General features: G+C 46.7%; 1 protein-coding gene across 1 annotated transcript in view; it reads right to left on the bottom strand.

Moving 5' to 3' along the window:
- The window catches only part of SRRM4 (serine/arginine repetitive matrix 4), a 128,053-nt gene that overhangs the window by 39,285 nt on the left and 67,992 nt on the right, over window positions 1-20,776 (bottom strand). The window contains exon 2 of the mRNA XM_081841924.1: window positions 8,351-8,491. Within this exon, the coding sequence (XP_081698050.1) occupies window positions 8,351-8,491 (141 nt within the window). The remainder of the gene's footprint in view (window positions 1-8,350; window positions 8,492-20,776) is intronic.

Raw genomic sequence — 20,776 nt, 5'->3', positions numbered from 1 at the left:
TGCAAAGTACGGGCATCCGCCTAATTTATTTTTAAAAGAGACTTGGCAATGTTTATTAAATAGCAATCAATTACATAAACAGGAGATTTAGGCTGCAATCCCAAGGCTGGGACATGGTGGTGTGGAGCTGATGGAGGTTTGGTCACCTTATCCAAGGCTCTGCCAGGCTCTTGCTGGAAGGAGCATCCCTCCATCATTTCCCCATGCACAGAGGTTTTTGCAGAGGTGCCCCATGCTATTGGTTGTCTTCCCCCAACTGCAGGCTAGTCATTGCGTTCTACACCAGCTGGAGGCACGAGATTGTGAACAAGGGCAGCCCCACATTGCAGTAGTCCAGGGGCCTTTGGATTGTTAGGCCAATTGCAAGAAGCCCTTGAAAAAATCACAGGGGGTTGTTCCAGCTATAACAGAGGCTCATTTATGTACTAGATTTAGGTTTTTTTAAAACCTCGCCCTGTCTGAAACGCTCAGAACAGCCTACAACCAAGAAGCAAAATGCCATTGTCCTCTGTGTGAGGAAGGACCCCAGGCAAGGCCTCAAGGCAGGTGATGAGTCAACTTTGCCGCACCCAAGCAGCTCTGGATCTAGCTAGCACTGATAAGTGCCTACGTGCCTTTCTGAATTCATTGGAAGGTAGAGTATAAACTGAATACATGCATATGTACATATAGGAAAGAGCACCTGAAGTCACGATCCCATACACACTTACTTGAGAATAAGCCCAACTGAGCACTGTGAGAGAATTATTTCTGAGTAGTAATTTTAGTTAGCTCTATGTTGCAAACCATCTTGAGCTTGAGGAAAGGTAGTGTGTGATATACAGTGGTACCTTGGGTTATATATGCTTCAGGTTACATACACTTCAGGTTACAGACTCCGCTAACCCAGAAATAGTACCTCGGGTTAAGAACTTTGCTTCAGGATGAGAACAGAAATCGGGCTCCAGCGGCGCGGCAGCTGCTGGAGGCCCCATTAGCTAAAGTGGTGCTTCAGGTTAAGAACAGTTTCAGGTTAAGAACGGACCCCTGGAACGAATTAAGTACTTAACCTGAGGTACCACTGTATATATCTCTAAGGCCTTGGTGGTGCCACCACTGGGAGCAACCTTGGTTGGCACTGACCCATGTCAAAGCCTTTTCAGTGGTGGCTCCCTAGTTTGGGGAATGCTCAGAAAGGTGTGCCTGTCACCCTTATTATTAACTTTTAGGAGGAATTAGTTGACCCAGACATAGACCCTGTGATCACTGTATGGTGTGTGTGTGTGTGTGTGTGTGTGTGTGTGTGTGTATAAAACAACTCATATATATTTATCAAGGTTAACAACTCTATAATAGATTTATACATTTGGCTTCTCTCACTAAATATGTTTTAAAATAAATTAATCAGACTCTAATTTGCATAGGATAATGGTTGCAAAGTACGAGCATCCACCTAATTTATTTTTAATTGTAATTTCTTTTAGAATGTTTTAACCATTTTAGAATGCTTTTATTTTTAAATTATGTATCTGCTTGCTGCCCGTGGCTCCTCTGGGAGAAAAGATGGGATATAAATTCAGCCAACCAATCAATCCTGTGGAATGCCCTCCCATCATATATCAAGGAAATAAACAACTATCTGACTTTTAGAAGACATCTTGCTCATTCCAGAAGAGTATGCAAACTGAAACACTGCCATCCTTTGAGAGTTGCATTTCTCAGAATTTTGCATTGTAGTTCTCTAGCCAAGCAAATTTTGGGGAAGTAGCCATAAAAACGCAGATATGAGTAAAAGCAGCATTTTGAAGATGCATTCCAACAGGGAAAGCTGCTTTACAATCACCTGCAAAAAAATATGCCTATCCTCATGAAAAATTGTCAGTATTTTCAGGTGGACTTAAAAAAAAAAAGGCAGTTTAGTTCTCTAGCCAAGCAATACGTACAAAAAGGCCTATACTTTTGGGGTAAAGGATGTGTGGAAGTGCAAACATGAGAGCAAAGATACAAAAATGCATTGTATCAGATGGAATACATACAATTTCTATAATTAATAACACTGATGTAATAAATAATATAATAAAACTGATATAATTGTTGCAAGACGGTGTCTATTAGGCAACACTACATACCAACATTTGAATATTAGGAAAAATCTACACTAACATGAATTTTCATGGGGGCTTTTAAAAATACAACAACAACAACAATAGTCTTTGCAAACTAGTGTGGATTCCCCCCCCCCCGTTTTTATCATGTATGTGGTGTTTTTATCTTGTATTTTTGTGCTGTGAACTGCCCTGAGACCTGCGGATGAAGGGCAGTATGCACATTTAATGAATAAGAATAAGAATAACAACAACTTACTCCTGGAAAAATGAGAAACCCTGAAATTTACAGATTTGCCTATCGAGTAACTTTACCTACCTACCAGTGTGATGCAATGGTTAGAGTGTTGTATAAGGACCTGGGAGATGAGGGTTTGAATCACCACTCGGCCAAGAAGAAGAAAAAGAAGAAGAGGAGTTTGGATTTGATATCCCGCTTTATCACTACCCTAAGGAGTCTCAAAGCGGCTAACATTCTCCTTTCCCTTCCACCCCCACAACAAACACTCTGTGAGGTGAGTGAGGCCGAGAGACTTCAGAGAAGTGTGACTGGCCCAAGGTCACCCAGCGGCTGCATGTGGAGGAGCAGGGAAGCGAACCCGGTTCACCAGATTACGAGTCTACCGCTCTTAACCACTACACCACACTGGCTCTCTGGGTGACAGAAGCTCACTGGGTGACAGAGGCACCATCTTGCGGCCAGGATTGGGGGGCCAGCACGACGTGGCTTCCTCTCTCATGCTCAGGAGCAGCCAGTGACGGAACTGCACCGTGCTCGGCCTTCTCCACCCCCTGAACACCCCCTGCCCCCCCTGCCAGCAGATATTGAGGGGGCTGAAGACACTTCTGCCCCTAGAAATTGGTGCACCTGTTGGATGACCTTAGATCAGTGACTGCCTCTTAGCCTAACCTACGTCACAAGAATGTTATGGGGATTAAATGAAGAGGGGGAGAACCATGTAATGTCACCTTGAGCTTCTTGGAGAAACAGGTGGGATATAGATCCAATAAAGAAATACAGTACTACCAGTCTACCTATCTAACTTCTCTCCCTCTCCATATGTATATATATATACTGTGGTAGCTCGGGTTAAGTACTTAATTCATTCCGGAGGTCTGTTCTTAACCTGAAACTGTTCTTAACCTGAAGCACCACTTTAGCTAATGGGGTCTCCTGCTGCCGCCACGCTGCCGGAGCACGATTTCTGTTCTCATCCTGAAGCAAAGTTCTTAACCCGAGGTACTATTTCTGGGTTAGCAGAGTCTGTAACCTGAAGCTTATGTAACCTGAGGCGTCTGTAACCTGAGGTACCACTGTATATATAGAGAGATAGATTCAGTTAAGCGGCACCCTGAAATATTTCAGGGTTCAGAGCCATCAATGAAGGATGAGTCACCGCGAGCCACTCAGCATGAAAGAGGCCAGATATTGACATGATGCAAGCAAAGGCAGCCAGCCTTTGTGTTCTTGATCAAGAACATGCAGTCCCTCTCATGCCATTCATTGCTATTTAAAAGCATCCACTTCATTATTTCCCTCTTGGCGAGGGTTTCAAAGATCCCAAAGAAGATTTGTTAAGTGATCCTCACAGCACCTGCTGCTGCCTTTTCCCTCTTTTTAAAAAAATAAGTGGTGTGATGTGCTATTAAAAAAAAATAAATCTGCATCAAGGACTATCTTTACAAAGAACTCAGTCACCTTATTTCAGATCAAGCTGCCTTTTAAGAGGCTCGTGTTATCAGCAGATGAGCATTTGCTCTTGGAAAGCGTGAACAAAATTCCAGGAATGCCTCCTTTGTCTAGCCCTACCTACTTCCTTCGGTCCTCATGAAAGATGCTCTTAGAAGTGCTGGATGCTCCCAAGGTTCATCTTATGCCCACAAAGGCAGTACATGTGTTTTAAGCCTGGATAGCTCAGTTGGTTAGAGCGTCATGCTGATAACACCAAGGCTGCAGGTTCGATCCCCGTATGGGTCAGTTACATATTCCTGCATTGCAGGGAGTTGGAGTAGATGATCATCATGGTCTCTTCCAACTCTACAATTCTGTGATTCGATGTGCTCTACCAACTCAGCAGCGGACCAGCTACCTCTGCTTGACCGAGCTGGTGATTTATATGTGCTTTGACTAGGACAGGAAACACAGGTTGTGTTCATTCTCCTGTATAGCACAGGGGGCTATTTTTAAAGGAGGGGGCGTGGATGGCCCTGTGGTCTAAACCATTGAGCCTCTTAGGCTTGCCTAAGGTCAGCGGTTCAAATCCCTGTGGCGGAGTGAGCTCCCGTTGCTCTGTCCCAGCTCCTGCCAACCTAGCAGTTCTAAAGCAGACCAGTGCAAGCAGATAAATAGGTACCACTGCGGCGGGAAGATAAACAGCATTTTTGTGCACATCACAGTGTCCCATTGTGCCAGAAGCAGTTTAGTCATGCTGACCACATGACCCGGAAAGCTATCTGTGAACAAAAGCTGGCTCCCTCGGCCTGAAAGTGAGGTGTGTGCCGCAACCCCATAGTCGCTTTTGACTGGACTTAACCATCCAGGGGTCCTTTACCTTTACCTTTTGCTATTTTAAAGCTATGGAGTCAAAGTCTGCTGGGGCCTGACATGGCTCAGATGCAACCTTCTCCAATGTTTTAATTCCGACAGGTAACAATGGGTTCAAGTTAGTGCTTTTCGTGTGGTTTATTTCTATGGATCATGGCATCTGTGTGGCTGGTGTAAGCTTAAAATGAAATATACCCCCTCATGAACTATCTGTGACCCTGTTAGATTCCCATCTAACAACATGACCTGGAATGAATAAGTAACATCCTGAATAGCTCAGCCGGTAGAGCATGAGACTCTTAAACTCAGGGTCGTGGGTTCGATCCCCACATTGGGCAAAAGATTCCTACATTGCAGGGGGTTGGACAAGATGATCCTCGTGGTCCCTTCAAATTCTACAATTTTATGATTCTATGACAGCCACAGAAAAGAGAAGCATACTAATCTTTGCGTTTACCAGCAAAACTTAATTGTCACTCTCCAGGAACCAGGCTTGGCACAGACAATGAACTCTCTCTCAGCGTATGTTTGTTATTCAAGAACGTGTTGTCTTTCCATAATTAGAGTTGTGTCTCCTCCATCTAACCTAACTTACGGAGGAAGGCGATCTCGCAGGTAAACTGGCTCCAAATTGTTAAGGGCTTTATAGGCTCACTTCATGCCCACCTCTCATCTTTATTTGGTGAAGGTTTGGGCGTTTCGTCTCGTCTTGGAAGCCTCCTCAAGCTGATGCGGATTTAATTGCACCTCACTGATTGCAATCTAAGTCTAATTAAGAAAAGCAACTACAATGCACTTCAGGCCGATGCAGCGGTAAGCTCGAAATCTGGGCATCTGTAGCAGTCCCACCTCCCACCTTCCTGCAGCAGTTGGAAGCAAAACAGTTACGTGCTTTAATTCCGGGGACAGTTTGGCAAATAGGTAAAGGTAAAGGTACCCCTGCCCGTACGGGCCAGTCTTGACAGACTCTGGGGTTGTGCGCCCATCTCACTTAAGAGGCCAGGGGCCAGCGCTGTCCGGAGACACTTCCGGGTCACGTGGCCAGCGTGACAAAGCTGCATCTGGCGAGCCAGAGCCGCACACGGAAACGCCGTTTACCTTCCCACTGGTAAGCGGTCCCTATTTATCTACTTGCACCCGGAGGTGCTTTCGAACTGCTAGGTTGGCAGGCGCTGGGACCGAGCAGCGGGAGCGCACCCCACCGCAGGGATTCGAACCGTCGACCTTTTGATCGGCAAGTCCTAGGCGCTGAGGCTTTAACCCACAGCGCCACCTGCGTCCCAGACGTTTGGCAAATAGGGCCCTTTTAAACAACAATCTGCTTCGCCGCAGGCTTCATTTCCCCCCGCCTTCAAAGTGACAAAGAGCAAAGGCCGGTCGATAGCAGAAAGAAGCTACAAAGGATGGGGGCGGAGGGAGAGGGGCTCACGCTCTTTTTCATCCTCCTTTATCCGTTAGAAAGACTTTGGTCTTCAGACAGCGGAAGCAGGAGCAGAGGTGGGAGTGGTCTCCACGACTGTCCCCAGTGACAGGGTGGAAGGCAGGGAGTCCAACAGTAGGTGGCGCCAGAGCCAATGACAACCACAGCCAACTAAATCTACTGTTGTCCCCATCCTCCTCCCTGCTGAGTTCTACAAGGGCAACACTGAGACTAAGGCCACATTGGGAAGTTTTTAATGCTTGATGTTTTATTATGTTTTTATATGTTTAAGCCACCCAGAGTTGCTGGGGAAGCCCAGCCAGATGGGTGGGCTATAAATTATAAAAATTATTATTATTATTATTATTATTATTATTATTAGCACTGTGATTCTACTTTAAATAGTCACAGCTTCCCTCAAAGAATTCTGGAAGCTGCATGCTCTAAGGGCCTCTCTTTAGGGTGGTTTGCCTTGAAGCAGTACGGTGATTTAGGCTCTATTTTTACTCTCTTCAAACTCCCCGACGTGCTTACACTCAGGTGCTGAAAACATGAGGTCCAAGCCTACGCAGTGCCTTAAATGCATGGCAAGGACTACTTCTTAATTGCCACCCGAGCTTATTATATCCGAAAGAGAGACAAGCAATCTTGGAATGCAGAATCTTAAAATAAAAATAAAAAACCCAGGCTGCTCTGAAAGACTGCGGCAAAGACTGCACCGTGGGGAAGCCAAAGCATTCAGCTTTCTCTTGACTTGGATGTAAAGCCCTTTGTGAGGAAGTCGGCAACTGAGCCATCTCGCCAGCCTCTTGGAAAACACGTGGGTGCAAATGGGTCCCCTTTAGGCAGAACTCTCATTACTTCGCCATGTTTTATTGAAGAAGCGACAGAAAGCATTTCAGAGAAAGCAGGAAAACAAAGGATGACTTAAGGAGGCATGTTCCTTTGCTGCTAGCCCTGGGTCTAATTACCAAGCAAGGCTAAACTAAAATAATAAAAAAATACAAATACTATTCTAAAAGCCTTTTGCGCCAGCCATTTCAAAGGGTCTGAGATGGGCACTGACCGCAGGGCAGCTAGTTCCTACGGGTCCTTGAATAACCTGTGTGCTGTACGGAAAGGTTAAACAGAAGGTAGGCTGAGATCTGCTGGTAGATTCCTGCGTGATTTCCAGCAAATCGGGGGGGGGGGGGACATTTGTCAGCCTGAGATCACATACCTTTCTGAGCAATCTGCCAGGGGAGCCACATGCCAGAGTTGGGCAGGGGAAGAGGCCAAAGATGCAACGCTAGAACCCATGGACAGCCAACAAAGCGGAATGTTGGGAGGTTCCAGGACAGATAAAAAGAAGGACTTATTCACACAGCACATCGTTAACCTATGGAACTCACTCCTGCAGGAAGGAGCGATGGCCACCAACTTGTATGGCTTTAGAAAAGGACGAGACAGATTCATGGAGGACATGGTTATCAATGGCTTTGAGGCTTGGTGGAGGCTATGCTCTGCTTCCACAGCTGGAGGCAGCAGTGCTTCTGAATACCAGTTGCAGGAAGCTATAGGAGGGGGAGAGATGTTCTTGTGCTCATGTGCGGCATGCAGGTTTCCCACAGGCATCTGGTTGGCCATTGTGAGAACGGGATGCTGGACTAGATGGGCCCTTGGACTAGTCCAGCAAGCTCTTCTTATGTTCTGAAGTGACAACAACAAATGTGAATTCTACCTTTGTAAAGGTAAAGGGACCCCTGACCATTAGGTCCAGTCATGGCCAACTCTGGGGTTGCGGCGCTCATCTCGCTTTATTGGCCAAGGGAGCTTCTGGGTCAAGTGGCCAGCATGACTAAGCCGCTTCTGGCAAACCAGAGCAGCGCATGGAAACGCTGTTTACCTTCCCACCGGACTGGTACCTATTTATCTACTTGCACTTTGAGGTGCTTTCGAACTGCTAGGTTAGCAGGAGCAGGGACCGAGCAACGGGAGCTCACCCCGTCGCGGGGATTCAAACCGCAGACCTTCTGATTGTCAAGTCCTAGGCTCTGTGGTTTAACCCACAGCGCCACCTGCGTCCCTTTGTACAGGAGGCTTAGTTTCCACACACACTAGTTCCCGTTCTCTCCTCCACCCAGGCAAGCAAGAGCCACGATCAGACTTCAAGGAAACGTTCCAGCCAGGGAAAAACACTCAAGGAAGGTACAAAGCAGGTGTGGGCTGTGGAGAAGCATTGTGGCCTGTGGAGAGACCTGGGGGGCAGGTGGAGTGACCCAGAGGGCCGTATCTGGAGAGGCCTCAGGCCCTGAGTCTTACCTGCATGATTTGTGCCTAGCGTACTCCTGGCTGTCTTTCAACCTCACACAGCCATTGGTGCTAGAGGTCTCTTGAGTTTGGCATGGCTCCTCCGGGTGCTTGTTGTCTGTTGGAAGCGGCAGGCAGCTGAGTGCCTCAGTGCTGGAAAAGAAGGAGGGAGAAGAAGAACCTTGTCAGTGAAACATTCACAGGGGCAGGCAGGGCTTCTATTGCAAGCTCCATGGGGCAGAGAACTCTCATCTTGCCATCTGTTACCAGTTTACTTTGGATCTGCCTAACCTGTACTGTTAGGGATCGGTGCTCACAAAGGAAGTGGCAATGGATGCCAGAGGCTCATCCAGATCAGGTCAAAGACAAGGCAAAGCAGATCAGGACCATGGACACCTCCCAGGGCCTCCTGCTACCTGAGCGTGGGAAGATGTTGCAGCAAAGGGCCATCAGAGATAGCAGAGCCACTGAGAGCTGTACACGGTCCTGATTTTCTTTGCCTTTGACCTGACCTAGAAGTGTCTGGAATTCGTTTCCATATCCTTTGTGGGTCTCCAAGCCACACCACCACTCAGTCCATCTAGCCCAGTGTTCTCCAAACTTGGGTCTTCAGCTGTTTTTGGACTACAACTCCCATCATCTCTAGCTAGGAGGACCAATGGTCAGGGATGATGGGAGTTGTAGTCTAAAAACAGCTAGAGACCCAAGTTTGGGAAACAATGATCTAGCCCATGTGGTCAGACTCCAACACACACGAGCCCCAGTCAGCATGAGTAATGACCAGGGGGTGATGGGATTGAGTCCAGCAACATTTGTAGGGCCAAAGATTTCCCCATGCTTGCACTGTCAGGGCTTTGGATCTGGTGATTCACTTGCTACAGATGGGTCCCCCCCTTCCTGTCTCCATGAGATTGTTCTGTAAAAACAGTGCTTGAGGTGGTTAAAGCATATTCAAAGCAGTCCAAAAGACACACGCGTACTTGTGATATACATTCAGAACCCTTTAGTATCACAGAAGGCATAACAGAGGCATCCCACTTACTGAATAGATCAGTAATAAAGTATTAATTTTTAAAACAAAAACAAATGAGTTTCAATAATAAATAAGAGTGGGGAGTAATAAAGCAGTAATTGAGGGTGCAGTTTTGAAGATTCGTTTTCAGCTTTTCCAGTCAAAACAAAACAAATTCCTTCCAGTAGCACCTTAAAGACCAACTAAGTCAGTTCTTGGTATGAGCTTTCGTGTGCATGCACACTTCTTCAGATACCTGAAGAAGGGTATCTGAAGAAGTGTGCATGCACACGAAAGCTCATACCAAGAACTGACTTAGTTGGTCTTTAAGGTGCTACTGGAAGGAATTTGTTTTGTTTTGACTATGGCAGACCAACACGGCTACCTATCTGTAACTGGAGCTTTTCCAGTGACAGGAGTATCTCTCTGACACACACACACACACACACACACACACACACACATTCTGTTACAGCTCCACATCTATTACCCCACTCTTCCAGGACAGGAACTTGACCTGAGGCACTTAAGGGAAGCTGCACTCCTTAGGAAGCCATAAAGTTAGCGGAACCTCCAAAAAGGAATCATTTACCTAAAGTTACAGTTACAGATAGGTAGCCGTGTTGGTCTGCCATAGTCAAAACAAAACAAATTCCTTCCAGTAGCACCTTAAAGACCAACTAAGTCAGTTCTTGGTATGAGCTTTCGTGTGCATGCACACTTCTTCAGATACCTGGTATCTGAAGAAGTGTGCATGCACACGAAAGCTCATACCAAGAACTGACTTAGTTGGTCTTTAAGGTGCTACTGGAAGGAATTTGTTTTGTTTTGACTAAAGTTACAGGAGTGCCTGGAAACCACAAGAGCATTTTCCCTGCTCACCTATGCATTTATTTACAGTGGTACTTTGGGTTACAAATGCTGCAGGTTACAGACTCTGCAAACCCAGAAATAGTACCTCGGGTTAAGAACTTTGCTTCAGGATGAGAACAGAAATCGCGCTGCGGTAGAAGGAGGCCCCATTAGCTAAAGTGGTAGCTCAGGTTAAGAACAGTTTCAGGTTAAGAACAGACCTCCAGAACGAATTAAGTTCTTAACCCGAGGTACCACTGTATTTTTAAAGCATCAAGCCGGAGGACAAATGATGTCGAATCCAGGGAGGAGAGATAGCACAGAAGTTGTCTGAGTGCCCTGGTGGTGTCTGAGAATCTATGGCTGCCTGCGATTTTAATTTTAGCACATCCATTTGCCACACTGCCCCTTCTGGTCCTGTACTGCGGCTTCCAGACCTCTTTCTCTCCCAGAAAAGTTGTGTTTTGCAGCTGGGATGAAAAGCTGCTAAACCAAATCAAGCCATCCATTAAGAAATGAGGGTTTGGGGGGTGGAGGCATTGAGTGGCCAACCCCCCCAGATTGATTGGGGCACTGGGAAGCCGAGACACACTTTCAGATTTGCACGAGCCAGTGGTCTTGTCAGGAAGCATTTAGCAAACAAGCAGTTCTTTTGTGCTGCGATATGGCAACTAATGACAGTCTGGGAGCCCCAGCCATGCATAGCTTTCCTAGAAGCAGGAAAGCAGCCCGAAGAGAAAGCTGGAAGAGAGGACAGTTGTCAGGGTGACATGCCATGCTGTGAGTCACAGATGTTGGGAGTGGGCTGGGAACAGACATCACCAGGTCTGGAGAATGAAGAGGAGCAGGAAAATCGCAAGTTGGACCTGTGACAAAAAATGTTGCTGAGTGGGGCAAATCCCTGTTCAGGGTTTCCAGCCAGCCATGCCCTTTTGCAGGAGGCTCCATTCCATTATTTCCAGGACACTCTATTCCTTTTCCATGTCAATGTTGCTGTGTGGAGTGGTCCTTTTTAGGGTTCCAGCCAGCCAGCCAGCCAGCCAACCATGCTGTTTTCCTTCTCACCCACCCCAGGGCACTCCATTCTTTTTCCATATAGAGGGCCCCTGTTCAGGTTTTCAGCCTGCCAGCCAGGACAGTCTTTGGGCAATTCTCCTCGATTAAGTTTCCTGCAGGGAGTTCTGCGATAATCCTTTCCTTTAAGATTAGAATAATCATTCATATTAAATTGCAAATGCATTTCCCATCACAAACATGAAAGTCTGCAAAGAGAAAACGCGTGCACACACTCGCACTAGCCATTTATCTGCCGCCGCAAGAATCCAGCCCAAAGAGATTACTAGTATTTTAGGGCTCTGGGGAGCTTCGGGAATCAATGAAAAAGAATATTGGGCCGAAGCAAAAGCAGACTTTGATGGGATTGGGGAACAATTATTTGCATCAATAATTGCTCTCCACCCCTGGGGGAATAGTTCAGAGCTTGCTCCACAATTGTAGCACTACGTCGTCCTAAGGCCAGCTATGAATTAACCCAGGAAACAAAGATGCTATTTTTTAAAAAACCTGTAGAGTTAAAAGTACATTGGGGAGGGCTGCCCCTTTCTCCAAGCATAGATAGTGCAGTGCCCGTATTGCATTCAAAGCCAGAGTAACACCACACAGATATTCCCGGCGGGGGGGGGGAGGGGGGGAGAAACAAAAACAGAAATAAAAAAAACCAATCGAAATTCACCAAGGCGTGAGCAAGCTTTCATGTTGCCCATAGCTCTTCTTCAGACTGACAGCTGAACAAAGAAAAAAAAAGGGGGGGAGGGAATACTTTTGCCGCAATGTAGGGCACCTCAATCTTTGCTGGGGCTTGAACCTGGGACTTTTTGCATGTGAAACAGGGGCCTCATCACTGCTTTTGAAGATGGTACCATCTGAATTGGGTTGCTTCATTCTGTTGCGGGACGGTGCTGGCTCTGAGTGAGTTTGCTGGGCAGATTCAATTTCTTCTCCTTCTAACCATAAGGCTTATAAGGCGGTTCAGAAAAGGGCTACAAAGAGACTGTTGCAGATGTAGCGGATGTCTGTGAATGAACGCCTGTGAAATTGCCGCGGTCCACAAATAGACTGATCAGAATGGAGCGGTCTTTTGTGAAGGAACACCTGCAAAGTTGGCATGGGCCGCAAAGAGGACTGAGTCATCCATCCCTATTAGAAAGCCCCGAGGCATTAAGAGGGACTCGAAAGTCACAATTGATTGGCTAGCGGTGTGAAGCCACGCTTGGTCCAACGAGAGCCTGCAAGATCTTGTTTTCCTTCTCTTCCCCCCATTTAATTTACAATCACAAAGTCCCTGTCCTCACAGGCAGAGGAGCAGCAGCGAGGGATATGATTGCCCTTTGGCACACCTTCCCATCACAAAGACACATCAATTGGAAATGCCAGCGGGAGGGACCTCCGAGATGATCTTCCCGGCTTGAGTGACTTGCAGTTAATCAAGGGGAGAATATTGCTCTGCGGCCTGAATGGCAGATTTCGAAATGCAGCCTCTGGAGAACGTGCTGGTTAAGGGGCATGACGTATTGGAGGGCAGAGGAACATATAATCAAACCCAGTAGGAAGCTGCAGGAGAAGCTTGTGCTTTGATGCATGTGCCTTCCACCGAGATTCATAAAGGAGAAGAAACCCACGGAATGTGAGTTGTAGGGTGCCCCAGTCTCCTGCCTCACTGGGGGGCCAGCCCTCTTTTTGGAGGCATCTTCTCTTGGGTTGGCTGGCTGGTCCAGGGCCAGTTTCAAGGTCAAGATGCCTAAGAAAAGTGAGCAGGCACTTGAAGAAGCCAGTTCTCAGTGAGTACCTGGGCAGCCAGCTAAGGAAGAAGAAGAAGAAGAGGAGGATTTTGGATTTGATATCCCGCTTTATTACTACCCGAAGGAGTCTCAAAGCGGCTAACATTCTCCTTTCCCTTCCACCCCCACAACAAACACTCTATGAGGTGAGTGGGGCTGAGAGACTTCAGAGAGAAGTGTGACTAGCCCAAGGTCACCCAGCAGTTGCGTGTGTAGGAGCAGGGAAGTGAACCCGGTTCACCAGATTACGAGTCTACCACTCTTAACCACTACACCACACGGGAGGCACGCAGTCCACTTGGTCACAATCCACATTGTGTTTCTGCTTAGATTAGTGGTTTTAAACCAGTGTGCCGTGGTACTTTGGGGGCACCTTGAATGATGGTCAGGGGTGCTTTGGGCAACACTGGCATCTGTCTCTCTTTCCTCCCCTCCCTCCTTTGATGCCCTCTCCTGTCTCACAAAGGCTTGCACAGTTGTGTATTGCAGCAGTCCTGGCTACAAGCTCCGCAGGCAAATGGTGCCTCTGGGGCTGGCCAGGGGGTACTGGTTGCCAGGAGTTGAGGTGGCCTTGGAGTAAGCAAGCAAACAAGCAAGCAAGCGTTCGAGGGAGCCCAGCCAGCCAGCCCACCAGCCCTAGCTGTGGGAACGGACAGTCAAGTTCCTAGGCCCCTGTGGGGCAGTGTGAGGAGACACATCTCTTTGGGGCACGGGGGTGGGGCATGACCAGAAGGAGAGGAGGGAAGGCTGAGGGAACACCCCACAGGGGAGGGTGTTCGAAAAGGAGTGAGAGGCTGCCAGCTCTGCAGGCAAGGGGTGACATAACTGGATTCCTGAGCCCCACAGGGGTGCCACAGAAAGAATGTAGTTGGTCAAGGGAGCCGTGGACTCAAAAAGGTTGAAACCCTCTGGCTTAGATCATAGTGATTATTTCTTAAGTTTGCATCTCTCTGCATATCAGGTTTTACACAGCCGCGCGATCTTTTCTCCTCTTATTTCTTTAAATATTACTTTCTTCTCCTGCCCTTCAGCCTCCCCCAAAACCCGCTGGAGCAGTCCACAAGTCCCCACCATCAGGCTTATACAATCTAGAAAGAATCGACACAAAAGGAAAACAGATGGGGAGGGGAAATATGCAAACTCAGATTCAAGTTCTTCGCAGGATGCTTTGGTCTGCTCTCACCCCACCCCAGAACTGCTGGGTGCAAGTGTGAGAGAGATTATGCACAACATTGGTATAAATGCTCAGGCAGTTTGCATGTACCCAAATGAGTGCAATGCCGTAAAATAGGTGCCTCTGGAAGGTCTGCAGTTTTAAGCCAGTTATAGTGCCCATTCCTTGTGCTCACCAAAAATTCTGCTGTGTAACTCGGTAACAGAGCACGTGATCTACATGCAGAAGGTCCTGGGTTCAAACTCTGACATCTCCAGATATTGCAAGGAAAGACTCTTGTTTGACTGCCAGGGTTTCAATGTGGACAACACTGAGCTAGTTGGGTAACAAGGTAAAGGACCCCTGGATGGTTAAGTCCAGTCAAAGGTGACTATGGGGTTGCAGTGCTCATCTCGCTTTCAGGCTGAGGGAGCCGGCGTTTGTCCACAGACAGCTTTCCGGGTCAGGTGGCCAGCATGACTAAACCGCTTCTGGCACAACAGAACACCATCATGGAAACCAGAGCGCATGGAAACGCCATTTATCTTCCCTCTGCAGTGGTACCTATTTATCTACTTGCACTGGCGTGCTTTCGAACTGCTAGGTTGGCAGGAGCTGGGACAGAGCAACGAGAGCTCACTCCGTTGCGGGATTCGAACTGCTGACCTTCCAATCGGCAAGCCCAAGAGGCTTAGTGGTTTAGACCACAGTGCCACCCATGCTAGTTGGGCCAATGGTCTGATTCAGTATAAGGCAGGCTCCTACCAGACTGGCATTGGGTAAGCTACATGCAGTAGTGGAGACACTTGGTCTAGGTGGGGCCAGTGGGGCCGCAGGATCCAGCCCCACTGATGGCTGGATCAACCAGTGAGAGTTTTGTTCCCATGATACCTCCACAGGTGGTGTTTGCGGATGGTTTTGGGCTTGTGCCCAGGTCTCAACTGGATCTGGTACACCATCTCATTCAACTTTAACTAGTTTAACTTTAATCTCATTTAACCAGTTTGGGGCTCCTGCCCCTTTTCCCATTTCTGTTTATGAAACTACCCAAGGTCACCCTTCGCAAAGCTTTCTCCATAGGGGCTGACACCATACAGTCACATATATTGGTAATCAACAAAGTTTGTAGGTTCTTCCGTTCCAGCTAATTGATGCCTGACCTTCTCTAAAAGCCCCATTTAAAACTAAAACCCCTTTTGAAGCTAAGTCTTTTGGAATCAATTTTGAAATGTTTTCTGGAACCGGTGACCTGGGTTAATGACCAATTAGGGTGCATTAGTTAAAATGTGAGCCTTGGGCTAAATATGGCTCATAGGAGTCGATAAATAGGAGAGGCTTCTGGAAGGAAAGTAGGGTTAGATCAGCCAGGAAGCTGAGGAACCTTTTGCTTTCACCATGAAAAGCATTTATGCGGTCTCCAACACCTGGTATTCGCAAGCATTAGTGCCTCAGACCACGGAGACAGAGCATAGCCATCATGATTAGTAAATACATAGAAATGTAGGGTTAGTTGAGAGGGGTCATGAGGGTCATCTAGTCCAACCCCCTGCATTGCAGAAATCTTTCATCCAAAGTGGGGCTCGAACCCTGGGATTAAGGGTCTCATGCTCTACTGACTGAGCTATCCAGCCTCATCTAAGTAGCCATCAATAGCCTTGTCCTCCGTGAATCTAATCCTCTTCTGAAGCTATCCAAGTTGGTGGTCCTCACTGCCTCTTGTGGAAGTGAGTTCCATAGGCTAATTATGGGCTGCATGAAGTACTTTCTGTTCTTTGTCTTGAATCTTCCGACATTGGCTGTCCAGAGAGAGAGAGGAAAAAAAAAGGGTTCTCTATTTAGCTCAGTTGGTTAGAGTGTGGTGCTGATAACGCCAAGGTTGCAGTCTTGATTCCCATATGAGACACCTGGGGTTGGGCTAGATGATCTTCAGGATCCCTTCCAACTCTACAGTTCTTTGATTTTATCCATTTACTTGCCTATTCTCTGAATCAACATTTCCTCATAGGGGGAGTTGCTCCAGAAATAACAATGCAGAGTTAGAGCCTCAGTGCTGTCAAACAGTGCCTGAAACTGCTGCTATAGGAATAATTGCTAAAACACTTAACTCTGATCACTTTCTGGTTTGGATTTTCATTCCAAGATACCCTCCGCAAAGGGCACGTCAGGTCATAGCAAAGGTCAGTCTAGCTTGGCGTTGTGTTGCAATACAGAAACCCAGTGCTCCATCAACTTCTTGCATTTTTACTTTTTGCGTTTTTTTCAAAAAACCCTCAAATCAGTTCACTTCCCACTCAGAATCAGAGCAAAAATTTGCATTGCAATTTGCATAATATGCAAAGCAGACTTTCCATGCTTTCATGAACTGGAATATGACAAGGCTAGGTGAAAATTTCTCAGCAAAGATTCAATACCTGCTCGTGGATATATTTAGGATGGTTAAATTACCGAAAAGCATTTTTATATACATAAAAAAAATCAAAAGTATTTTAATGGTGTTGGCTCTGCCTGTAACCACAATGTTATCTACACAGGTCAAACAGTCAAGGTGATTTTCTCCTTTGGCATGTATGCTATGTGCACAAGGCTTGTTCACAGCCTTCCTACTCAGAGAAAGCCCTATGAAGTTCAAGGGAAATTTCTCCAGACCCCCCAAGTGTCCCTGTTTTCCAGGGACAGTCCTGGATTTACAGAAGCCATCTCAGTTTCTGGTGTGATCCCACAATGTCCCACTTTTCCTTAGGTAAAGGTAAAGGGACCCCTGACCATTAGGTCCAGTTGTGACCGACTCTGGGGTTGCAGCGCTCATCTCGCTTTATTGGCTGAGGGAGCCAGCGTACAGCTTCCGGGTCATGTGGCCAGCATCACTAAGCTGCTTCTGGTGAACCAGAGCAGCACACGGAAATGCCGTTTACCTTCCCGCTGGAGCGGTACCTATTTATCTACTTGTATTGGCATGCTTTCGAACTGCTAGTTTGGCAGGAGCAGGGACCGAACAACGGGAGCTCACCCCATCGCGGGGATTCGAACCGCCGATCATCTGATCGGCAAGTCTAGGCTCTGTGGTTTAACCCACAGCACCACCCGCGTCCCCACTTTTCCTTAGGACGTCCCTATTTTCATTGAAGAAATGTTGGAGGGCACCCCCAAGCCACGGAGATAAGTAACTATACAACCTTTAGAAGACATCTGAAGGCAGCCTTGCATAGTGAAGTTTCTGTTTTAATGTTTAATGTTTTATTATGTGTTTATATATGTTGGAAACCTCACAGAGTGGCTGGGGTGATCCAGTCAGAAGGGTGGGGTATAAATAAGAAAACCATCATCATAATCACCATTGAATAGGATGTCCCTATTTTCATCAGAGAAATGTTGGAGGGTATGTTACTATCAAGTAACTTTGTTTAGGGCTGCAGCCTTAAAATCATCTCTCTATCCATCCTACACAGTTTGCAGAAACAGTGAGTCAGGTAGAATGCTGAAAAATAATAAAATCTGCTAAATGGGACCACTGGCAGAGGAAGGGTGTGTGTGCAGTGGGTGTGGTCTGCCCCAGGTGTCATCCTTGAGGGGGGGGGACATTGCTGCCCACCCCCCCTGGGACGCTCGCCCTGCCCCCCGCAGACAGTAGCCCCGCCCCTGCATGGGAACAGTTTCACATCCTACCTTGAGCACATAGAGAGCAGTTCTTTCAGACACTGTCTCATTCCAAACTCAGAACCCAGGGCCTTATAGAGATGGATGCAGATGGATTCAATCGGGAGGGAAATCAATTAAATTTTAAACAGGGAGGAAGATTAGAAATCAGGCACAATGCTTTCTTAATTATAGCACCTAATCACTGACTTTAGGGGAAAAAATAAAGTTGAGCTCATTTCCCTTCCTCCGTACATAGATTGGATGGCTCATAACAAGCGCCTTCGACTCTCCTCAAGCACTCATTCACTGGGGAGGCATGTCGGATTCATAAAATGATCAGGTGTCACAGCAGAGTGTTTCATATGGTTTCGCTCTCACGCACCCCTGAGATTTTCCTCTTTCCCCCCCCCTTTTTGAAAGGTTTTTGTCGCTTATCACCTCCCCTTGGACTCTGGGTTTATTGTGCAGAGATAAGACAGGAGGAAAAGCTTTATGGACAGAACGTGATGAAACGAGTCTTTGCAAGGCTGCCGGAATGAGGCGATGGCAGGAACATTGAGCTCTAAAGAAAATAGCTTGAATTGCAATCAGTGTCAAGTCGCCCAAGATATAAATTACTTGGAATGGGATCCTCCTCCAGTAATTGTTCCCTCTTCCTGCTCTGTGTATTCTCTGCCAGGCCCACCTTGTACAATAGAGGCTGAGCTTAACACTTTGCTATCTACCATGCCATCTGCAGTGTATAATGCAACACAATCCATTCCTTTAAAAAAATAAATAAGAGAGCCTTTCACAATGGAGGGAGCACAGAAGACAGAGGACTCAGCTACCTGGGGGATCTTCTTCTCTCAGTGCCTGGTCACTGAGGACAGCGAATGAGGTGACTGTTGCTTTGCTGCAGCCTGAAAAAGCCCACCTCGAAGCAACCAGGAGCAGGGCCTTCTCTGCTGTGGCACCCTCCCTATGAAATCATCTCCCCTCTGAACTGAGGCAACCCTGCTATCATTCAGACACCTGCTGAAGACATTTCTTTCCTCACAAACCTCCTGGGAATTGCTGCTCAAATGAAGGGGACTAAGGGTCTCGCCTCGAAACTCCCAGCACCTATAAAAAAACCTACACTTCCCAGAATCCTTTGGGGATATTTGAAGTGATACGAAACTGCTTTAAATGTACATTGCAGGTGGGGCCTAAGCACAGTGAAGGGCCTTAACTTGGTTGGCAGACCCAACAGCTGCGGATCCGAACCAAGAAGCGGGATTGCTGAATGGGAGCCTTTTAAAGCAGCGAGACGGAAGAAAGCGTTCTTAATTGAAATTTTAAAAGTAAAACCACATTCCATTACATCACGGCAAAATATTTCCCTGCTCGTCACCAGCATGTTTTCCAAACGGTACGCCTGCCCATGATGATCTCTCCGGAGTGAAATAAATGCAGGCTGTTTGTTTTGAAACGTGTACAGCTGGTTACTATCAAACCTTGATTTAAAACAGGCTGCAATCATCCCCATAGTTTACACAACCAGGCTTTCCCTCTCCTTTCTTTGAGAGGGGGATCACTGCATGATTTACACCAACACTGGGCCAGAGAAATCAGCTGTGCTGCTGCTAAAACCATCCTAGATCAGATTCTGTCATCCCCACTCTGCATTTTCTGGAACATATTCCAACCACAGTAGGTAATATGTCTGGTACTGAACACCCTTGTCACAATATTTATAGCATGCAAGGTGTCTTTTCAATACTTTCTCTGGGAAGGCGGGTATTTAAAGCACAGGCTGGGTTAGCATGGTGGGAAAGGGATCTTTTTCAGCCCAACGACTACAATCCCTTCTGGGCCATCTCCCGGGGGCCACATGTCAGTGGCAGGCAGGCCTGGGAGTGGGGGAATGAGTGGAGCAATTAATGTAGATTTTGCCCTATACATTAGGCTAGTTGCAATACACCCTCCTCCATCTCAGCAAGCAAAAGGCACGATCAGAGTTCTAGAACACATTCTGGCTAGGCAAAAGCATAGGGCCAGGGAGGGGTGTGGCCTAGGGAAAGGAGGTGTGGCCTGTGGATAATTCCAAGGGCCAGGTAGAGAGGTATTTGGCCCCCAGGCCTGAAGCACTCCAACATCTTGGTTAGCAGAAGCGAGAAGCTAAACCCTCAAGCTGCCCATGCTCTCCTCCCTGTTCTCAGGAGGACTTAGAGCTACAGTATTTCTCTCCCAGTGGGGTTGCATGTCTGGAAGGAATCTTAGTTTAGGTTGCCCATGTCTGAAGGGAGGGGGGGGTTTGGTGAGGTGGAAAGGGAAGAAGGGGGGGTTGGGGGGGTTGGCAAAGTACGTAGGGTTGGCAAGTGGATTGAGTCGGGTGACAGTCCCAGTCATAATAAAATAAAATAAAATAAAATAAAATAAAATAAAATAAAATAAAATAAAATAAAATAAAATAAAATAAAATAAAATAAAATAAGCTATCTATCATCTATCATCTATCATCCATCTCTGTCTGTCTGTCATCTATTCCTTCATTGCCGGGGGTGGACTAGATAACTCTCATGGTCCCTTCCAACTCTACAATTCTACGATTCCATCAAACCTATCACCTGTATCTATATACTATTGCATTCACTATAAATATACATTTTTAAGTTCTTTACACGGTATGTAAAACCATTTAAATAACTCTTATTTCATTAAAAAATAATAATCCTAAAATTAGAACTGATGCAAACTCTCAAATTGCCTCCTTGTAAAATCTATACAGGACATGCACAAATACACTTTGCAGCAGGAAAACAGCAACACATAAATTAATCACAATGCCTTCTAATTTAATAATTAATAATTCTCCTTTACATTTGTTACTTCCTAGAGCCGCCTGCAATCCATGCTTTATACTTGTTACACCTTGATTTATGAGAATCATGGAAAATCCTGAAATGTCAGTGTCACAAGCCACG

This window comes from Podarcis erhardii (assembly GCF_964252035.2).
Source record: "Podarcis erhardii genome assembly, chromosome: 15".
Lineage (NCBI taxonomy): Eukaryota > Metazoa > Chordata > Lepidosauria > Squamata > Lacertidae > Podarcis > Podarcis erhardii.
This window is presented reverse-complemented; position numbering and strand designations above follow the sequence as displayed.